The 15,984-nt window shown below is 40.0% G+C and overlaps 1 protein-coding gene across 4 annotated transcripts in view; it reads right to left on the reverse strand.

Annotated features, from left to right (window-relative positions):
• Nucleotides 1-15,662, reverse strand: part of tsc22d2.L (TSC22 domain family member 2 L homeolog) — a 35,129-nt gene extending 19,467 nt beyond the window's left edge. The window contains exons 1-3 of one of the 4 annotated variants that reach the window (XR_001935812.2): nt 13,028-15,662; nt 3,958-4,026; nt 2,328-2,499 (exon numbers count right to left, since the gene is read on the reverse strand). Coding sequence is in view for 2 of the 4 variants with exons in the window: in XM_018263808.2 (XP_018119297.1) it covers nt 3,958-4,026; nt 13,028-14,856 (1,898 nt within the window). In the remaining 2 variants the exon portion in view is untranslated. The remainder of the gene's footprint in view (nt 1-2,327; nt 2,500-3,957; nt 4,027-13,027) is intronic. The other 3 variants (XR_001935813.2, XM_018263808.2, XM_018263809.2) reach the window with 3 other exon arrangements.
• Between the last annotated feature and the right edge of the window lie 322 nt (nt 15,663-15,984).

Consider the following 15,984-nt stretch of genomic DNA (forward strand, 5'->3'; position numbering starts at 1 on the left):
ATTTGTAGTCTGTAGTTTAACATGAGGAAAAAAACAGTGCCAAAGAAAGTCAAGGAAGCTACTGTATTATGAGGTAGAAAAACAAGAATAAAACCATTAGAGACATTGGTCAAACTTTAGGATTACCAAAATCAACTGTCTGGAATATTATTAAGAAGAATGAACTGGTGAAGTCCATAATCGGAAAAAAGAACTGGTAGGCCAAGGAAGACCTCCACTGCTGATGAATATGGTAAAGAAAAATCCTCAAATGCCAACAGATCTGAAACACTCTTCAGGAGGCAGGTGTGTCTTTGTCAGAGACTACTATCTGCAGAAGACTTCATGAACAGAAATACAGAAGCTACATTGCAAGATGCAAACCACTAGTAAGACATAAAAACAGGATGGCCAGATTACAGTTTGCGAAAAAAGTACTTTAAAGAGCCAGCAGAATTCTGGAAAAAGGTGTTATAGGCAGACGAGACTAAGATTAACTTGTATCAGAGTGATGGCAGGAGGAAAGCATGGAGACGAAAAGGAACTGCCCAAGATCCAAAGCATACCCATCTGTTAAACATAGTGGTGGGGGTGTTGTGGCATGTATAGCTCCCCATAGACGCGACGATTCTTCTTGCCGAACGACCGATTTTAGGGAAGCCCGACCAATCCTTCGAAATTATCGTGCGGTTAGTGGGATTCGAACGATCGTACATCTTACGATTTTTCGGCCGACATCTGTCGGGAAATTGATCGGCCAGGTCAAAAAATCTTTGTCGGCCCCAGTGCAGTCTATCTATGTTTGCAGGGCCAAGCAGGCAGCTCCCCTTTGTTTTCCTGGTAAATTGGTCTTTTTAGTTGATGGTAAATTCGTAGGATCGTACGATCGTTCTGAGAAGATCGTGGTCTCACGATCAGGATCTGATCTTTTAAAAATCTCAACATCTATGGCCAGCTTATGGCTGCCACAAGTACTGGCACAATTATCTTCATTGATGATTTAATTGCTGATGGCAGTTGCTCAATGAATTCTGAGGTGTATAGAAACATCTTATCTGCTCAAGTTCCAGTAAATGCCTCTAAACTCATCGGATGGTGCTTCATCTTGCAACAAGATAATGATCCCAAACATACTGCTAAGGCAACACTGGAGTTTCTTAAAGCTAAAGCATTGAAACATTTTGAATGGCCATGCCAGTTATCTGATTTAAATTCAATTGAGCAAGCCTTCCATATGCTGAAGAGGAAACAATGTGATACAGACACTAAAAAGCTACTTTTAAAATATGTATGTACATTAAAAGTTACCTATAGGTCATGCTGATTGTTTTTTGCTGAGAGGTTTGTTTTTGTAAGTAATTGTCAGTTGAAGTCCTGACTGTTTTGCCAACCTGACTGTCCCATCTCAGCCTGTCAGTTAGAGTTTCTAACGCTAACGGACTCCTGCTGCACAAATATTGCATCCCCCTCATAGGCGATCACAGGGAGTCAGATAGATAGGTAATTTAAAACCATTGGGCAAATCCTTTATGGCAAAATTATAAGTAGCATGCAAAGTCAATTTTATGGTAGATGTAAAAAAAGGTTCAATTTCTGGCGTCAGTATCTCTTTAAAGGATAAAGCTCCCAGACAGGCAGCAGTTGAAGGTGGCTGCAGTACAGGCCTGGCAGAGCATCACCAGAGAAGATACTCAGTACCTGGTGATGTCTCTGAATCACAGACTTCAAGCAGTCATTGCATGCAAGGGATATGCAACTAAACATGACTGCTTTAATATACCTACTATTACTTTCACATTATGGTGCCCTGAAATGAAGGGGACTATGTATAAAAAGTGTTGTAAATGCAACATGGTGAAACTGAAATGTATGCAAATAACGTTAAATTAAAGTCTGGAATATGCAGAAACTTCTGAATTGTTTGATCCAAAATTTTACACTGAGGAGTAAATCAAAGAAAATGTGTATGTCCAAAACTTTATGGAGGGCCCTCCAGTGATTTAGATTCTATGCTTCCGATTATATAATGTGGGATCAACTCGTGACCCTAATTGCAAAAAAACCAAAACAAATAGTGGGCACAGAAAGGGTTAATTTTTCAGCCAAATATCTTCAAAAAGTTTCAAGAAAACCATGACAAATACATGAAAAAAATAAAATTGTTCCAGTGATCTTGCGAGCAGGGACACCAAAATTAGCGATGCAATTGTTAGCCACACATTGAATCAGTCCTTCAAACAAGCATGACTAACATTTTAGGCACTCAAAAAAATGAGAGCTTGGTTTTTGTTGTTCTGAACAGGTGGTAATTTGATGCGGACCTTTTCAAGAATGGAAATTAATCTTACCTTTGAAATTTCTCTCTTTGAACATTAGATTAAGTGGCTAAACCAGTCGATGTTCCCATATTGTTAATCCCACTTAAATTTTTCTGTTACGATATCCCCTGCTCCCTTGACTGCTCTAATCCAGTTCCAAGATCTTCCAAAGTAAAATAGCAATACTGTAGATCTAAAAAAACTAGAGAAAAAAAGTTGTACACAATTAGAATTGAAGCCATCCTCACAGACGATACCACAGATGTCAAAGTTCACGTTCGAAGAATTTTCAACTGCATACATTTAATTCCGGTGAGCAGAAAGGAGTCGTAAATGAGTGACATATTCCTCCAATTGATAAGACATCTTATCATTTACAATCTTTGGTTTTGAAAATAGTGAAACTGGCATAACTGGCTTTTGGGGCATGGGGCAGAAGAATTTCCTGTGGTATGCAATTCCATATTATAACCAATTTCACTATACGAAGGAGGAATCCAGTACAGTTTCAGAGAATTGTTTCAGTAGCACGTAAGATTACCATAACCTGTGGAAATGGGTGACAAATTTTATGGCATTAAAATTCTTTAGCAACTCCGGAGTCTTCCAAAGCACTTGAGTGAACTTCACTGTATAAAATATGATGGTAACTAGAGGATACATTTTTTTAAAAAAAAATGTATTTGAAAGTTTGAATACTTTCCAAAATGTATTTGTATAAAATTAAATGAAATCTTTTAATCTATTTTATAAATGGAGAATTTCAACCAATGCCAGGGAGGAACTGCAATTTACATAAGGTCACAAACTTTTTTTTTTTTTAACTGTGACGAAAGGTATATTCCAAATTTTAAGTCTACTTCGAATGTTATGAACTATGCAAGAGCTGAATGTTTTTGATTACCAATGTTTCTTCCGGTGAGTATTGCTATTAGTGCTTTTTTATTTGTTTTTTAGCAGTAGTTTACTTTTATTTTTATCACTCTTCACAACTGACAACTTCTTTCCACATCTTGATGCTGAAAACATTAGGTGTTGTCCTTCCTCAAACTGCCTTGCACAGACTCCTGGGGGATCCGTCTTGTGAATGCAAGCATGTAGGCATCTAATGTTTTCCTGCCAAGTTCTTTGGGATTGTAAACTTCATTCTTCAGTGGATTCAATGTCTGCTCAATTTATGTATCAGTGGTATTAAAGCTTAGCATGCACCTCACAAAAATAAATGTACTATCCTGAATCTTGCTTTAAATTTCCTTAAAAATCTCTGGAATCCATCATTGCTGTAAGAATGAGTTATCTAGGAATCTTCCACACATCCCAGCTGATATTTATGTAGACTTTTGAATATAAAAATACCTACAAATCATATAGATGTGCCTTTCCTCAGCTTGAATTTGGAATTAGAATACTGTCACTAATTGGAAGAGAGGAACTGGATTTGAGCATTGAAGGGAGCAAGAAACTTCCTAAACGAAGGGGGGGGGGGAATGATTGTGAATTTAAACCTTCAGATGCTGGGTACAAATCACCCATATTATAGCAGAAAGCTGCATAGGCGGTGTAATTTCCATAGCACCATTGCCATGTAGTTAATGCAAGAATCAAGCTCGTTGCAAGCTGTTCATGCACACACTTGAACATGGCCAATCTGTATTCATACCTATCACATAGTTTCTTTGCCCCACGGAACTTCAGATGAAATGCTTCATAGAAAGCAGATGAAGGATTCCTGTCAGACCCAAGAATCAAATGAAAACACATGTTTAAATTTCTGCTTGTACAAACATGAGGACATGACTAAGTAGAAATTTGGGGCACAAACACAGCAGGAACAGTTCATTAGAATGGGTGACACAAAAGCCATGTTTGATCCTGCAGAAGCCATACAAGAGGCATAGAAGAGATTTGGAATTCTAACACTGCTGTCTTTCCCCAAACATGGCATTATCAAACTCAGCAACAATACATTTTTGGTAGAACAAGCTTTATAAAAATTACACAATTCTACATCTCTAGTTCCACTGCATTAAACCTTACTGTATTAAGCCAAACATGTTTTCAACACTAGAATGGTTAGGGGAGAAAAAAAAAGTGTCAGAGAAAAAGTGTCAGTGTAAACTGTAACTATTTTCTAAATTTTTAAGCATTTAATGCCTGTACACAAAAATGTCTTAGACCTACACATAAATACTTTCATAAATATTGCATGCCTTTCCAAAGTATTGGTTACCGAACAATTATATTTTTTTGTTTTTATCAATACAATTTTTGTTCCAATTTTTTTCTAAAATGTTCTATTAAATTGTGCTGTTGTTTCAATGTAATATATTGTGTCAATAAAACGAGGTACTTCTCAATCGGTGTCAGTGTGAATTGTCAGTGGTACGACATTTCTACTGCATATGCAACTAAAGTGCAGAAGATGACAATTTGCCGCCAGCAATTCACGCTTACACCAATGAAAATGTATTCAGATGTTTTGTCACCTGCACTGGAGGTGAAAATGCATCCCTATGCCATCACCCGAATAGGCCATGTGAAATTCAGAGAATAGGAACTGAAGAACAAATGCAATAGGTGCACATTTATTTGTTACCCCCATAAACAACTTTACTATATGAACTATGAAGATTTTTTTTTTTATGATAAACAGACATACATGATTCCAAAGACTGAAAGAAAACCATAATAGTCTATCTATGACTCATAAGAACCAGTTTCTAAGCCCCTTAAGCTCTTGGAATCACTCAATCCCTCCCTCACTTTGTACAATTGTGAAGTAATCGATACAACAACTTGAAGCCCTCTGCTTTTCTAAAAATGTGTTCACCACCTAATATAGAAAGCAGAGGGACATTAAGTCCCAGAACCGATTATTTCACAATGGAATAAGATGTAAGTACAGTACATGCAAAAAAAATTACGTGTGTGTGAATGTTCAGATAGTGTCTATGCACTTTTCTAAATACTATTAACTGAATTAGCTCATGTCATGTCCCCCTTTAAAGTCCATCAGGCTGCAGTCAGTCCTTAAATGGATAGTCATGGGAAAACATGTTTTTTTCAAAACACATCAGTTAATAGTGCTGCTCCAGCAGAATTCTGCACTAAAATCCATCTTTCAAAAGAGCAAACAGATTTTTTTTATATTCAATTTTGAAATCTGACATGGAGCTAGACATATTTGTCTATCTATACATATTGTTTCACGGCTGCCCCCAGTCATGTGACTTGTGCTCTGATAAACTTTAGTCACTCTTTACTGCAAGTTGGAGTGATATCACCCCCCCTGCCTTCTCCCCCCAGCAGCCTAACAAAAGAACAATGGGAAGGTAACCAGATAGCAGCTCCCTAAGGGCTTTAACACACGGGCAGATTCGGGGAGATTAAGTCTGGCAACTAATCGCAATTTCTGCAGGGCAACAATCTCGCCGAACTGCCTTCCCCCTGCTATAATGAGAAAACGGCAGTGCCAATGCACTCGCAGCGATTCGATTTCCGAAGTCACCTCACGAAGAAACTTCGGACGACTAAGAAATTCAAAGTGCCGCAGGTATAAACACAGGTATGGGATCCATTCTTTATATATCTTAGTTTGGATCAAGTACAAGGCACTGTTTTATTATTACAGAGTAATCCAAATTTTTCAAAATTATTTCCTTTTTCTTTGTACCTTGTACTTGATCCCAGCTAAGATATCATTAATCCTAATTGGAAGCAAAACCAGCCTATTGGGTCGATTTAATGTTTGCATGATTTTCTAGTACAGGTATGGGATCGGTCATCTCAAAAGCCGTTATTCAGAAAGCTCCTAATAATGGCAAAGCAGTATCCCACAGACTCCATTTTATCAAATTTTTTTTAAAAAAATTATTTCTTTTTTCACTGTAATAATAAATCAGTACCTTGTACTTAACCCAAGCTAAAATATAATTAATCCTTTTTGGATGCAAAACCATCCTGTTTGGTTTATTTAACGTTCAAATTATTTTCTAGTAGACTCCTAATACTCCATTATCAAAGTATAGTTTGCACAGCAGACCACTATGTAGTAAAATGCCATGAAACAGTTTGTCAAAGACCAAACAAGTACAGTTTTTAAGAGTTGGATAATTTGGATAAAATGGAGTCTATGGATGACAGCCTTTCCATAATTTGGAGCTTTCTGGATAACGGGTTTCCTGATTCCATACCTGTATAGGGAGATTATGGATTTAATGATAACTCAAATCATGTACAAAGAGAGGGAACATGAAACTATTGGGGTTATGTCAGCAGGTAGAATTTACTGCCTCCTGTTTAAATGTAAAAATCTTATTGGTTGCTATGGGTTACTGGCCCTGGGCAAACTTAGTGCCTTTTATTACATTTGGGGCAAGTGTTCTATTAAGAAAACATAAATGGAAGTTAAAGGGTACTTATTTTGGGCAAACATGAGAAAGTTAATACTTAGAATAGAAATACACCCATATCAGCCTTAATTTGCACTGCACAAGCAAGCATTTAAGCAAATGAAGCCACAGGCACCTCAAGAATAAGAGGTTTACAATTAGGTTTTCATCTGTTTTACTGCTGGAGAGAACAGCCTACAATCACAGCCATTTACTAGATTCCTGGAATGCAGCCTGCACAGTTCATACTGGTCAGCTATCTGTGGAAAAGGATCTATACTCTGTTGTGAGTCCAACATGAAACCATATTTTACCTCTTTAGAATGTGCCAAATGCAGAGGCATTTAAAGTAAACTTTTCAAGGGTGCCTATAATACAGTTTCATGTCTACGATTCCTTCAAATAAGTCAAGGTTTTTTTTGTTTTTAAATTTGTTAATAAATTAAAATTTAAATCACTAGAGGTGCCAAAATGTTATGCAACCCATCCTAGTAATTAAATTGCCCTGCAGAAGATCTTTGTCGCCAACTTTCTTCGGATTCCAAACGCCTTCCCTCACTCTGCGCCAGCTAAAATGAAAAAATTAAGTAGCAACTAGCATCAGAATCAGCCCTGTAGCATCAGCTTATACTACAGGCCAACCTCATTTTCTGATAATGTGTGACAACCCCTAAGCTCAACTTCTCAACAACTGCTCAAAACACACTGAGCATGTGAGTGTCACAGACATTTTCCAAGATGGTGAACCCCTGTGACAAGTTTGAAGTCCTGGGTCATTGCTGCTATTGACAAGCTGAAACTTGATGCTGGTGCAATAAGTGTAGTATATAAAATATGGCATTTTTAGCCATTCATTTCTAGGGTTTAGTTCCCCTTTATTATTCTGCCACACAGTAAATGTTGCTGAAAATTCCTTGAATGTTACGCTATCCATTTTATTGGGCCATAGGGTCATGTAACATATTGGGCATTAGGAAATACACAGCAAGCCAATCTGCACAGACCCAACTGATAAACTCACAGGTCAGTCACCAGAGGAACTACTAAAAGAACAGCAATGTCAAACATCAAAATATTAATCTCTTGCACCTAATCTGGTTTCCATGTTAAGGTTAAATTTACATGCACTTGGGTGACCAAGTGAAGTTACATCGGTGAAGTGCATAGCTGCCAAGATGAAAGTTTTCCAAAGTGGCGTAAAACCTCCCAGATGTGATCTGAGCCACTATTTTTAGCAGTTACTTTTATTAGGAAAATATTAGTGACAAATGTTGAGAAATGGTGCATGGCTGTGGCATAGGCTTGTTGGGGAGATGCTGACTGGAGTCAAAGAAGTGATCTTCCTAGTGTTTTCAATGCCAATGCTTTACTCCAAGACAAAATCTGCAGTGACAAAACACCCTTGGTTCTCCAGACTTTAGTGAACAACCTGGATATCAAAAGTTTTTCAGTGTTTTTTTGAGTGTTTTGTTTTTTTTTTAAAGGTTTTTATTTTAACAACCAGTGAAATATCACAGGTTTAAGATGGACATACACAGGCCAACCCCTGTAACAAACAGTAGTAAATGAAGAGAAGCCACAGAGTTGAAGTTTCTCTTTACTTAACTTCCAGCCGAGACAAAGTTTCTACTAGGACCAATAATCCACTAGGATCTCAAAAATTTCAGGAGCAACGCACCTGCTTCCAACTGCTCACAAATGACCACCACATTGTTAGGCAATATGGTCAAAATCAGCCAAACTGCCTAGTTAAATCTGGGCATATGTGGCCAAGCTTTACATGTACACAGCCGTACATGCCCATATTTGGTTGAGCAGTCAAATCATATATTCTGCCAAAATCTTGGCCAATTCTTGTAGACCATTTCACTACAAAATGAAAAATAAATGAAGAGAAAACTATTAATTGTTTTCAAGCGCATACTCAGATTTAAACATTTTGTTTTTAAAGGAGAAGGAAAGCTACGGAGGCATTTTATTGCCAATAGATTAGCTGCAATAGTGCAAGCTAGAATGCTATACTTATTCTGTAGAATGTTTTACCATACCTGAGTAAAAAGCTCTAGAAACTCTCTGTTTGTTTAGAATAGGAGCTTCAGAATTAATGTGGTGTGACATCACTTCCTGCCTGAGTCTCTCCCTGCTCTGGGCTCAGATTACAGTAGAGAAGGGAGGGGTGGGGGAAGAGGAGCAAACTGAGCATGCTCTTGCCCAGGGCAATGAGGTTTAAGCTGAAGGCAGGAAGTCTGATACAGAAGCCCATGTGTACACAATAGAAGGAAAGAAATGCAGTGTTTCTTTTGACAGGGGACTCAGAGCAGCACTACTTTGGGCGTTTAATGGTGTATTTAGATGGACCTTTCTGATAAGGCTTACTTAGTTTTAACCTTTCCTTCTCCTTTAAGATTGCTTAATGAACCAGTATATCATTTGTGAATGGAAATGTCTTGAGAGACTTGTATTTGGACTGACTCATAAGGTATAAAGGGAGTTGAATTCTGAGCTCACTACGCCCAATGGTCTTTATTTAGTCCATATTCATATTAGGAAGTCACCAAATTCAGGTTTTGGTTCGGTATTTAGCCTTTTTCAGCAGGATTCGGCCGCATCCTCATGCCTGGCTGAAAATAGTGGATTTGGTGCATCCTTAATTCATGTTAGAAATATGCCTCTAGAGGAAACTTCGGGTTAATTTGCAATATATTGGTTTTACTACCAGCGATTCAACTTCATACAAAAAACAAACACTTAGTGATACTGATACTAAAGAATTTTTTTCAAAGTATTAAAGTACATTAAAAGTTACCTATAGCTCATATTGATCTTTTTTTTTTTTGTAATTAATCGTTACTTGAAGTTCCTAAACCCGACTGTTTTGCCAACCTGGCTGTCCCTTCTCAACATGTCAGTTAGAGTTTCTAATGCCAACGGACTCTTGCTGCACAAATATGGCAGCCTCCTTGTAGAGGAACATGGGGGATCAGATGGGTAATGTAAAAGCATCTGCAAATACTTTTATGGCAAAATTATAGATAGTATTCAAACAAAATGTTTTCATAGATCTAAAAAAAAGGTTTAATTTCTGTTAATACCTATTTAATGGCATGCAGACACCCTTTTAATAATCATTATGATCCCATCCCTTATTTCATGGGGATGACAAATAATTCCTGAAACCTTATTTCTGGGAAAACAGCTGCTTCAACATCTAGGGTAGATTAAGCAGTTCTGGAAGTTCAGTGTTGCTCACTGTACCCTAAAGAAGCATGGAGAAAAACACTTTCTAAAGCTGGCCATATATGCCCATTTTTTTATCTCTGAGAAATATTAGTGAGTTGAGGGGGGGCTTGTTGAGGATTTAGTCCCACCACAAGAAGCTACAAATTCCAAATAGCCCTGTATGCCATTTCCCTCAAATATGATTTAGACACTCTACATATCTTTGAAATTACCTCTTTAAAATTGTTGTTTATTTGACAGGATAACGGACAATCCTATAAATGTACAAGGTTAAGTAAAAAAAGTTTTATAATAAAATTGCCACACAAAAGGACTTTAGAATCTAAATTGTCAAAATCCTGGTTGAAGGCATGTAGGAAGGTCCAACAATTCAAAACAGCATAATAATAACACTTTTCATTTGAATTGAAGATTTATGAATAGTACACTTGTCCTTTAAAAAGAAATATTCAGGCAAAAAGCCTGCTTATATACCCTTAAATCTAAGTACATGGTCTGCTTGATAACTGCAGATAAGTAGAAAGTTGCCATGCTAAAGGTTATATGACATGACGTTCTCTTTTATACACAGGCAAGGTCAACCTCCACACCAAATGTAACAGATATGCCAAATGAGAATTCTAAACTAACCTATCAAAGGGAAACAAATTCTACAGCAAGTATCTATATATTTATAGTTATCTACAGTCATATGAAAAAGTTTGGGAACCCCTTAGCCTGCATAATAATTTACTCCACTTTCAACAAAAAAGTGGACTTAAAGATACAGTAAGTGGTATGTTTCATTTACCAAGAACATCCGAGCACTGGTGTTTTTTCTGAACAAAGATTTAGTGAAGCAGTATTCAGTTATATGAAATTAAATCAAATGTGAAAAACTGGCTGTGCAAAAATTTGGGTACACTTGTAAATTTGCTAATTTGAATGCAAGTTACTGCTCAATACTGTATTAGCTCGTTAAGCCTTGAACTTCATAGGTGTGTCCGATCATGAGAAAAGGTATTTAAGGTGACCAATTGCAAATTGTGCTTCTGATTGACTCTCTTCTGAAGAGTGACAGCATGGGATCCTCAAAGCAACGCTCAAAAGATCTGAAAACAAAGATTGTTCAGTATCATGGTTAGGGGAAGGCTACAAAAAGCTATCTCAGAGGTTTCAACTGTAGGAAATGGAAGGCCACAGGCACAGTTGCTGTAAAACCAGGTCTGGCAGGCCAAGAAAAATACAGGAGCGGCATATGCAGAGGATTGTGAGAATGGTTACAGACAACCCAAAGATCATCTCCAAAGACCTGCAAGAACATCTTTCTGCAGATGGTGTATCTGCAAATTGTTCTACAATTCAGCGCAATTTGCACAAAGAACATCTGTATAAACCGAGGTAGAGAGCTTAAAACCTTGAACACATACCTTTGCGGTACCAGGTGCTGTACTGAAGGACCCACGCCTGTTACAGGGCCAAATTATCCAATCAGAGCAGATATCAGCAGCACACCGTAGATATGAACAAACGTGTATTTTATTGCATCAAATCATTTTAAACACATTTGATGCAATAAAATACATGTTTGTTCATATCTACGGTGTGCTGCTGTTATCTGCTCTGAAAGAACATCTGTATGGCAGGGTGAAAGAAGCCCTTTCTGTACTCACGCCACAGAGTCGCTTGTTGTATGCAAAAGTTCATTTAGACAAGCCATAGTTATTTTTGAATTGTATTTGTATTGTATTTGGTCATAACAAAAAGCGATTTGCATGGTGGAAGAACACCGCATTCCAAGAAAAACACCTGCTACCTACTGTCAAATTTGGTGGAGGTTCCATCACGCTGTGGGGTTGTGTGGCTAGTTCACGGACTGGGGCCCTTGTTAAAGTTGAGGGTCAGATGAATTCAACCATCCAGACACTCACCAAAGGCTATAGGAGGTGTCTAGAGGCTGTTACATTTGCAAAAGGCAGCACAACTAAGTATTGATGTAATATCTCTGTTGGGGTGCCCAAATTTATGCACCTGTCTAATTTTATGATGCATATTGCATATTTTCTGATAATCCAATAAACTTTATGTCACTGTTGAAATACTACTGTTTCCATAAGGCATGTTAGATATTAAAAGGAAGTTGCTACTTTGAAAGTTCAGCCAATGGTAAAACTCCAAAGAATTAAGAGGGGTTCCCAAACTTTTTCATATGACTGTATAACCATAATAAAGCAAAGAAAAAATTATTAGTGCTCAATAACATTTTTAAATCAATTTAGCTCTCCTATATCTGTGCAAGTAGATAGCACACGTAAAAGGTGAATACTATTAAAGTTATAGCTTACTACTTAGTTTAAAAAAAAAAAAGTTGTTGTTGTTGGTTAAAATGTGTAATGGTAAATTATACAGTGCTAAAATGTACTTTGATTGTTATATGGTTTGCATTTGAGGGAGGAGGCATAAAATATTCAATTAGTTAAGATCACAAAAGTGAGACAGATAGAGAGCTTCATTACTGACCCAGTTATTGCATTTAAATGAAATGCCAAGCATTCTAAACATGAACTGTAAGGTATGTCTAAAGCATTTTTCGTTAAACATCCCTACAAAAAAAAAACAAAAAAAAAAACAAAAGACTGGTCAATAAAGATTTTTTCCAAAAGCTACTTATAGCAAAAAGCTTTTAGAGATTATGCCATTTAACAAAGGTGTAAAAGCCATGCAAAAATACATCATCAGAGTAAAAGATTCATGCATGAGCCAGCAAGAGACATTTGACTTGAAAGTTTTATAATGCATGTGAACCAAAGGGTTTTAAGCACAAACAATACATCAGAGCTACTAGAAAGAGCTCTTATAAAGAGTTAATATAGCTACATTTACATTTGAGGTTGCGTTCTGAGTTTATTATGGTGGAACTGGAGATGTATCACTGAAAGATTGCGGGAAAACAATTAATTGTTTTATGTTAAAAGCCAAATTGAGTAACTCCATTTTTCTTTTTCCTAAACGTATCACAAAATTATTTTGGTATAATTCAGATGCTTCTAAAAATCAAATGCAAGTTCCTGGAGATATATGTATTAACAACACTTAATCAAAAGTGAAATGTTAGCATACCTGTCATCATCACCATCAACTGGAAAACCAAAAACGGGTAAATTGAGAGGGTTTGTTAAGGTGTCTGTGATGGAGACTTTCACAAAAGGCTTCTCAGAAATGAGAGACATTGGTGGCTGAGGTAGAGGTTCAGACTTTCTTCTGTCATCTATTTGGCCAACCAATGACTGGCTCGGAGTCTGAAATTGATTAACATTTGACTGCGGCAAACTTGAGTGTACATTGGATGTACCTTGCATTGTTGGAAGCCCAACTGTTGGGATTAGGCTATTACTTCTACTGACAGATGTATGGCTGCTCAGTGGAGACTGCACAAAAGTAGCAGGAGCAATTGGCATAGTAACAGGAGTGGCAGACACGCTTGGCACCGTACTTGGTACTCCAGTAACACCTGTACCAGACATAGCAGCAGGCAAACTCTGTATTCCCGGAGCCATGGTATGGTGTCCCCCTGGAATGCCTGAAACATGACTACTGCCACTCACTTGCTGATTGATAGACTTCTGCTGCACTATTCCAATAGATGGCAAAGATGACTGTGCCCCACTTCCTGGGTGCTGGGCATGAACTGGGTGGCTCTGGGGTGCCTGACCACTCTGTATCAATCCTGATCCCTGGCTCACCGAGTCTCTAGTTTTGGAAAGAAGACCTATTAGTTGTGTTCCACCTGCTTGCAGGTGTTGGCCTGGAAGACTTGACTGAGTTCCAGTACTTGCATTGACAGATGCCATGGGTTTCTGAGTTGTTCCTTGGGATTGTATAACTGTTATATGTTGGACATACTCAGTCTGAGCAGCTGGCTGAGTGGACATCATGTGTCCAGACTGCACCTGGGAGTAACTGAACGCTTGAGGCTGACTAACAGAAACATTGGGCTGCTGCTGAGTTAAAGATATGGTTGACTGCCCTGTATGTACATTCTGAGAACTGGTGCCCTTGCCATTGTTTGCACTTTGTGCAGCCGTATGTGATTGGCTCTGCTGCACTATCATCTGCTGACTTGTACCAGCACCTGGGTACATGTGTTGGGCAGTACCTTGAGGCACCATTCCACCTACTGCCTGCTGCCCAATTAGAAACTGTTGCTGCGGAGAGGGCTGGTTCATTTTCTCAGGCTGAAGCAACTGTGACACAGCACAACTGTCAGCTGCACATTCAGCACTGAGCCCAACATGCACAGCAGAGACCACAGCTGAACCCCCTGTGGCCCCCAATCCGCTGTCCCTGTCTACAGAGTGATCAAACGTGCTCGTGTGTCTGATTGTATCCCCAGTCCTGGTGATTAAGTTGGAATCCGAGTCCCTGTCATAATATTCTGTACAGGTCCACCGGCCTCTCCTGTAGGGCTCCCCTGAGCCGTGGTCAAGTTTGATCACCCTGAAGCGTGAGCTGCAAGTGCTGCTGGTTGTCGCGGCTTGAGAAGCAACTTGGGGAACACTAGAGGCGGTGGGCGTAGCAGTCGCAGCGGGAGAGATCGCAGTTGCACTAGAAACTTGGTTTGCCAGACCTATTGCAGCTCCTTGTCCGCTTCCTCTACTCGCGGTTCCTGCAATGAACCCGATCCCGTCCTGCGGCACATTGGGCGATACAGCCTCTGCCTCGCAGACATTGCTAAGGGTCTCCTCGGACGAGCTCCTCTCCACCACATCTTCCGGCCCGTAGTCGGTAGCACGAGAGACATCGAAGATCTCCGAAGACACATCCTCGGTCCGCGATTCGTCCGGGTCATCCAGGCTCTCCGTCTCCTCCGTGATGCTGTTGGCCGACTGGGCCGTGATAACACTCGTGATCTGGAAGCAGCTCTTTTTCTTGGCTGGCATTTTGGACATCGTACGGGCAAAACCAATGCGCTGGCGGTGGAGGGGGGTGAGGAATGAAGACAATCCGGCTTCCAGATCCTCCTTCCTGACGGGGGCTTCGGTAATATCCGTCCCCTGGCGTCACTGTGCCCGTAGCTGAGCTGTGGAGGGTTCGGGGCCAGATCCAAATACTAGAACTCAATCTACGGCTTTAGCGTAACACGGACATCCTGAGCTCTCGCAAGATTCCCGATGAACTCAGGAGTAAAGCCTGTAGGCCCGTGGCCGGAACCCCGTTCTCCGCGGAAAGTGCTGTAGAGGCCCGGCCCCCTTTCGTTGCACACTTCAGGGAAGACACAGGCCGCTGCTGTCACAGATGGCGCTGCCGGCTCCAGACCAAAGCTCGGGGTTGGGGAGTAGACCCCCGCTCTCCCCCTACCTGCTCTCTTAAGTGGGTGACATGACGAGCGGCAGACTGGTTCTGTGAGAAAGCGAGCCGTCTACGAGCTTGGCCGAACACAGACCCTCCCTACATACACGGGACAGAGGAAGTGAAAAGCCGTAAAGAGGGTGGAAAGTACAAGAGAAATGTCTGTTGGTGACGGCAGGCTTGGCTGCCCCTCCCCTTGCGCTGTCACCTCCGCCTCTTTCACCTCCCTCAGCAGCACTGTGTACTGTGTCATTCAAACCGCTGCCTCCCCTCCCTACCTCTCCTACATGGCAATAATGGGCACTGCGAGGAGACAGCGAGGAAAAGGCGGTACCGCAAGGGTCATACAACGCCCCCTGCCTTTGGTTACACTGCTGGTGACACAAGTGAGGGGCGGATAAAAGGCGGAGCGCAGAGAATGGGAGGATCTATTCGTGTGGTGGTAGGGAGAAACCATAACTAGAAAATAAGGGGGCCGCGGATAGGGAAAGCGGGTGGCACATTCCTGGGCTGAGTCTATACCTTTGTCTATGAGTAAATGCGCAGTCAGGGCTGATGTTGTTAACCCTTGCCTGTGTCAAATGTGCGCGTCTGCACCAGTACAATGGCCGTATTGAAACGCTACTGACTGACTGGTTACCGGGCAGTGTAGGAACTGCTGGCTAGGGAATTGGGTTCATCGCTATACCGGCACTAGTCTGCTGCTCAATGCGTAACTCTAATAGCGG

The sequence above is a fragment of the Xenopus laevis genome, chromosome 5L, assembly GCF_017654675.1.
Source record: "Xenopus laevis strain J_2021 chromosome 5L, Xenopus_laevis_v10.1, whole genome shotgun sequence".
Lineage (NCBI taxonomy): Eukaryota > Metazoa > Chordata > Amphibia > Anura > Pipidae > Xenopus > Xenopus laevis.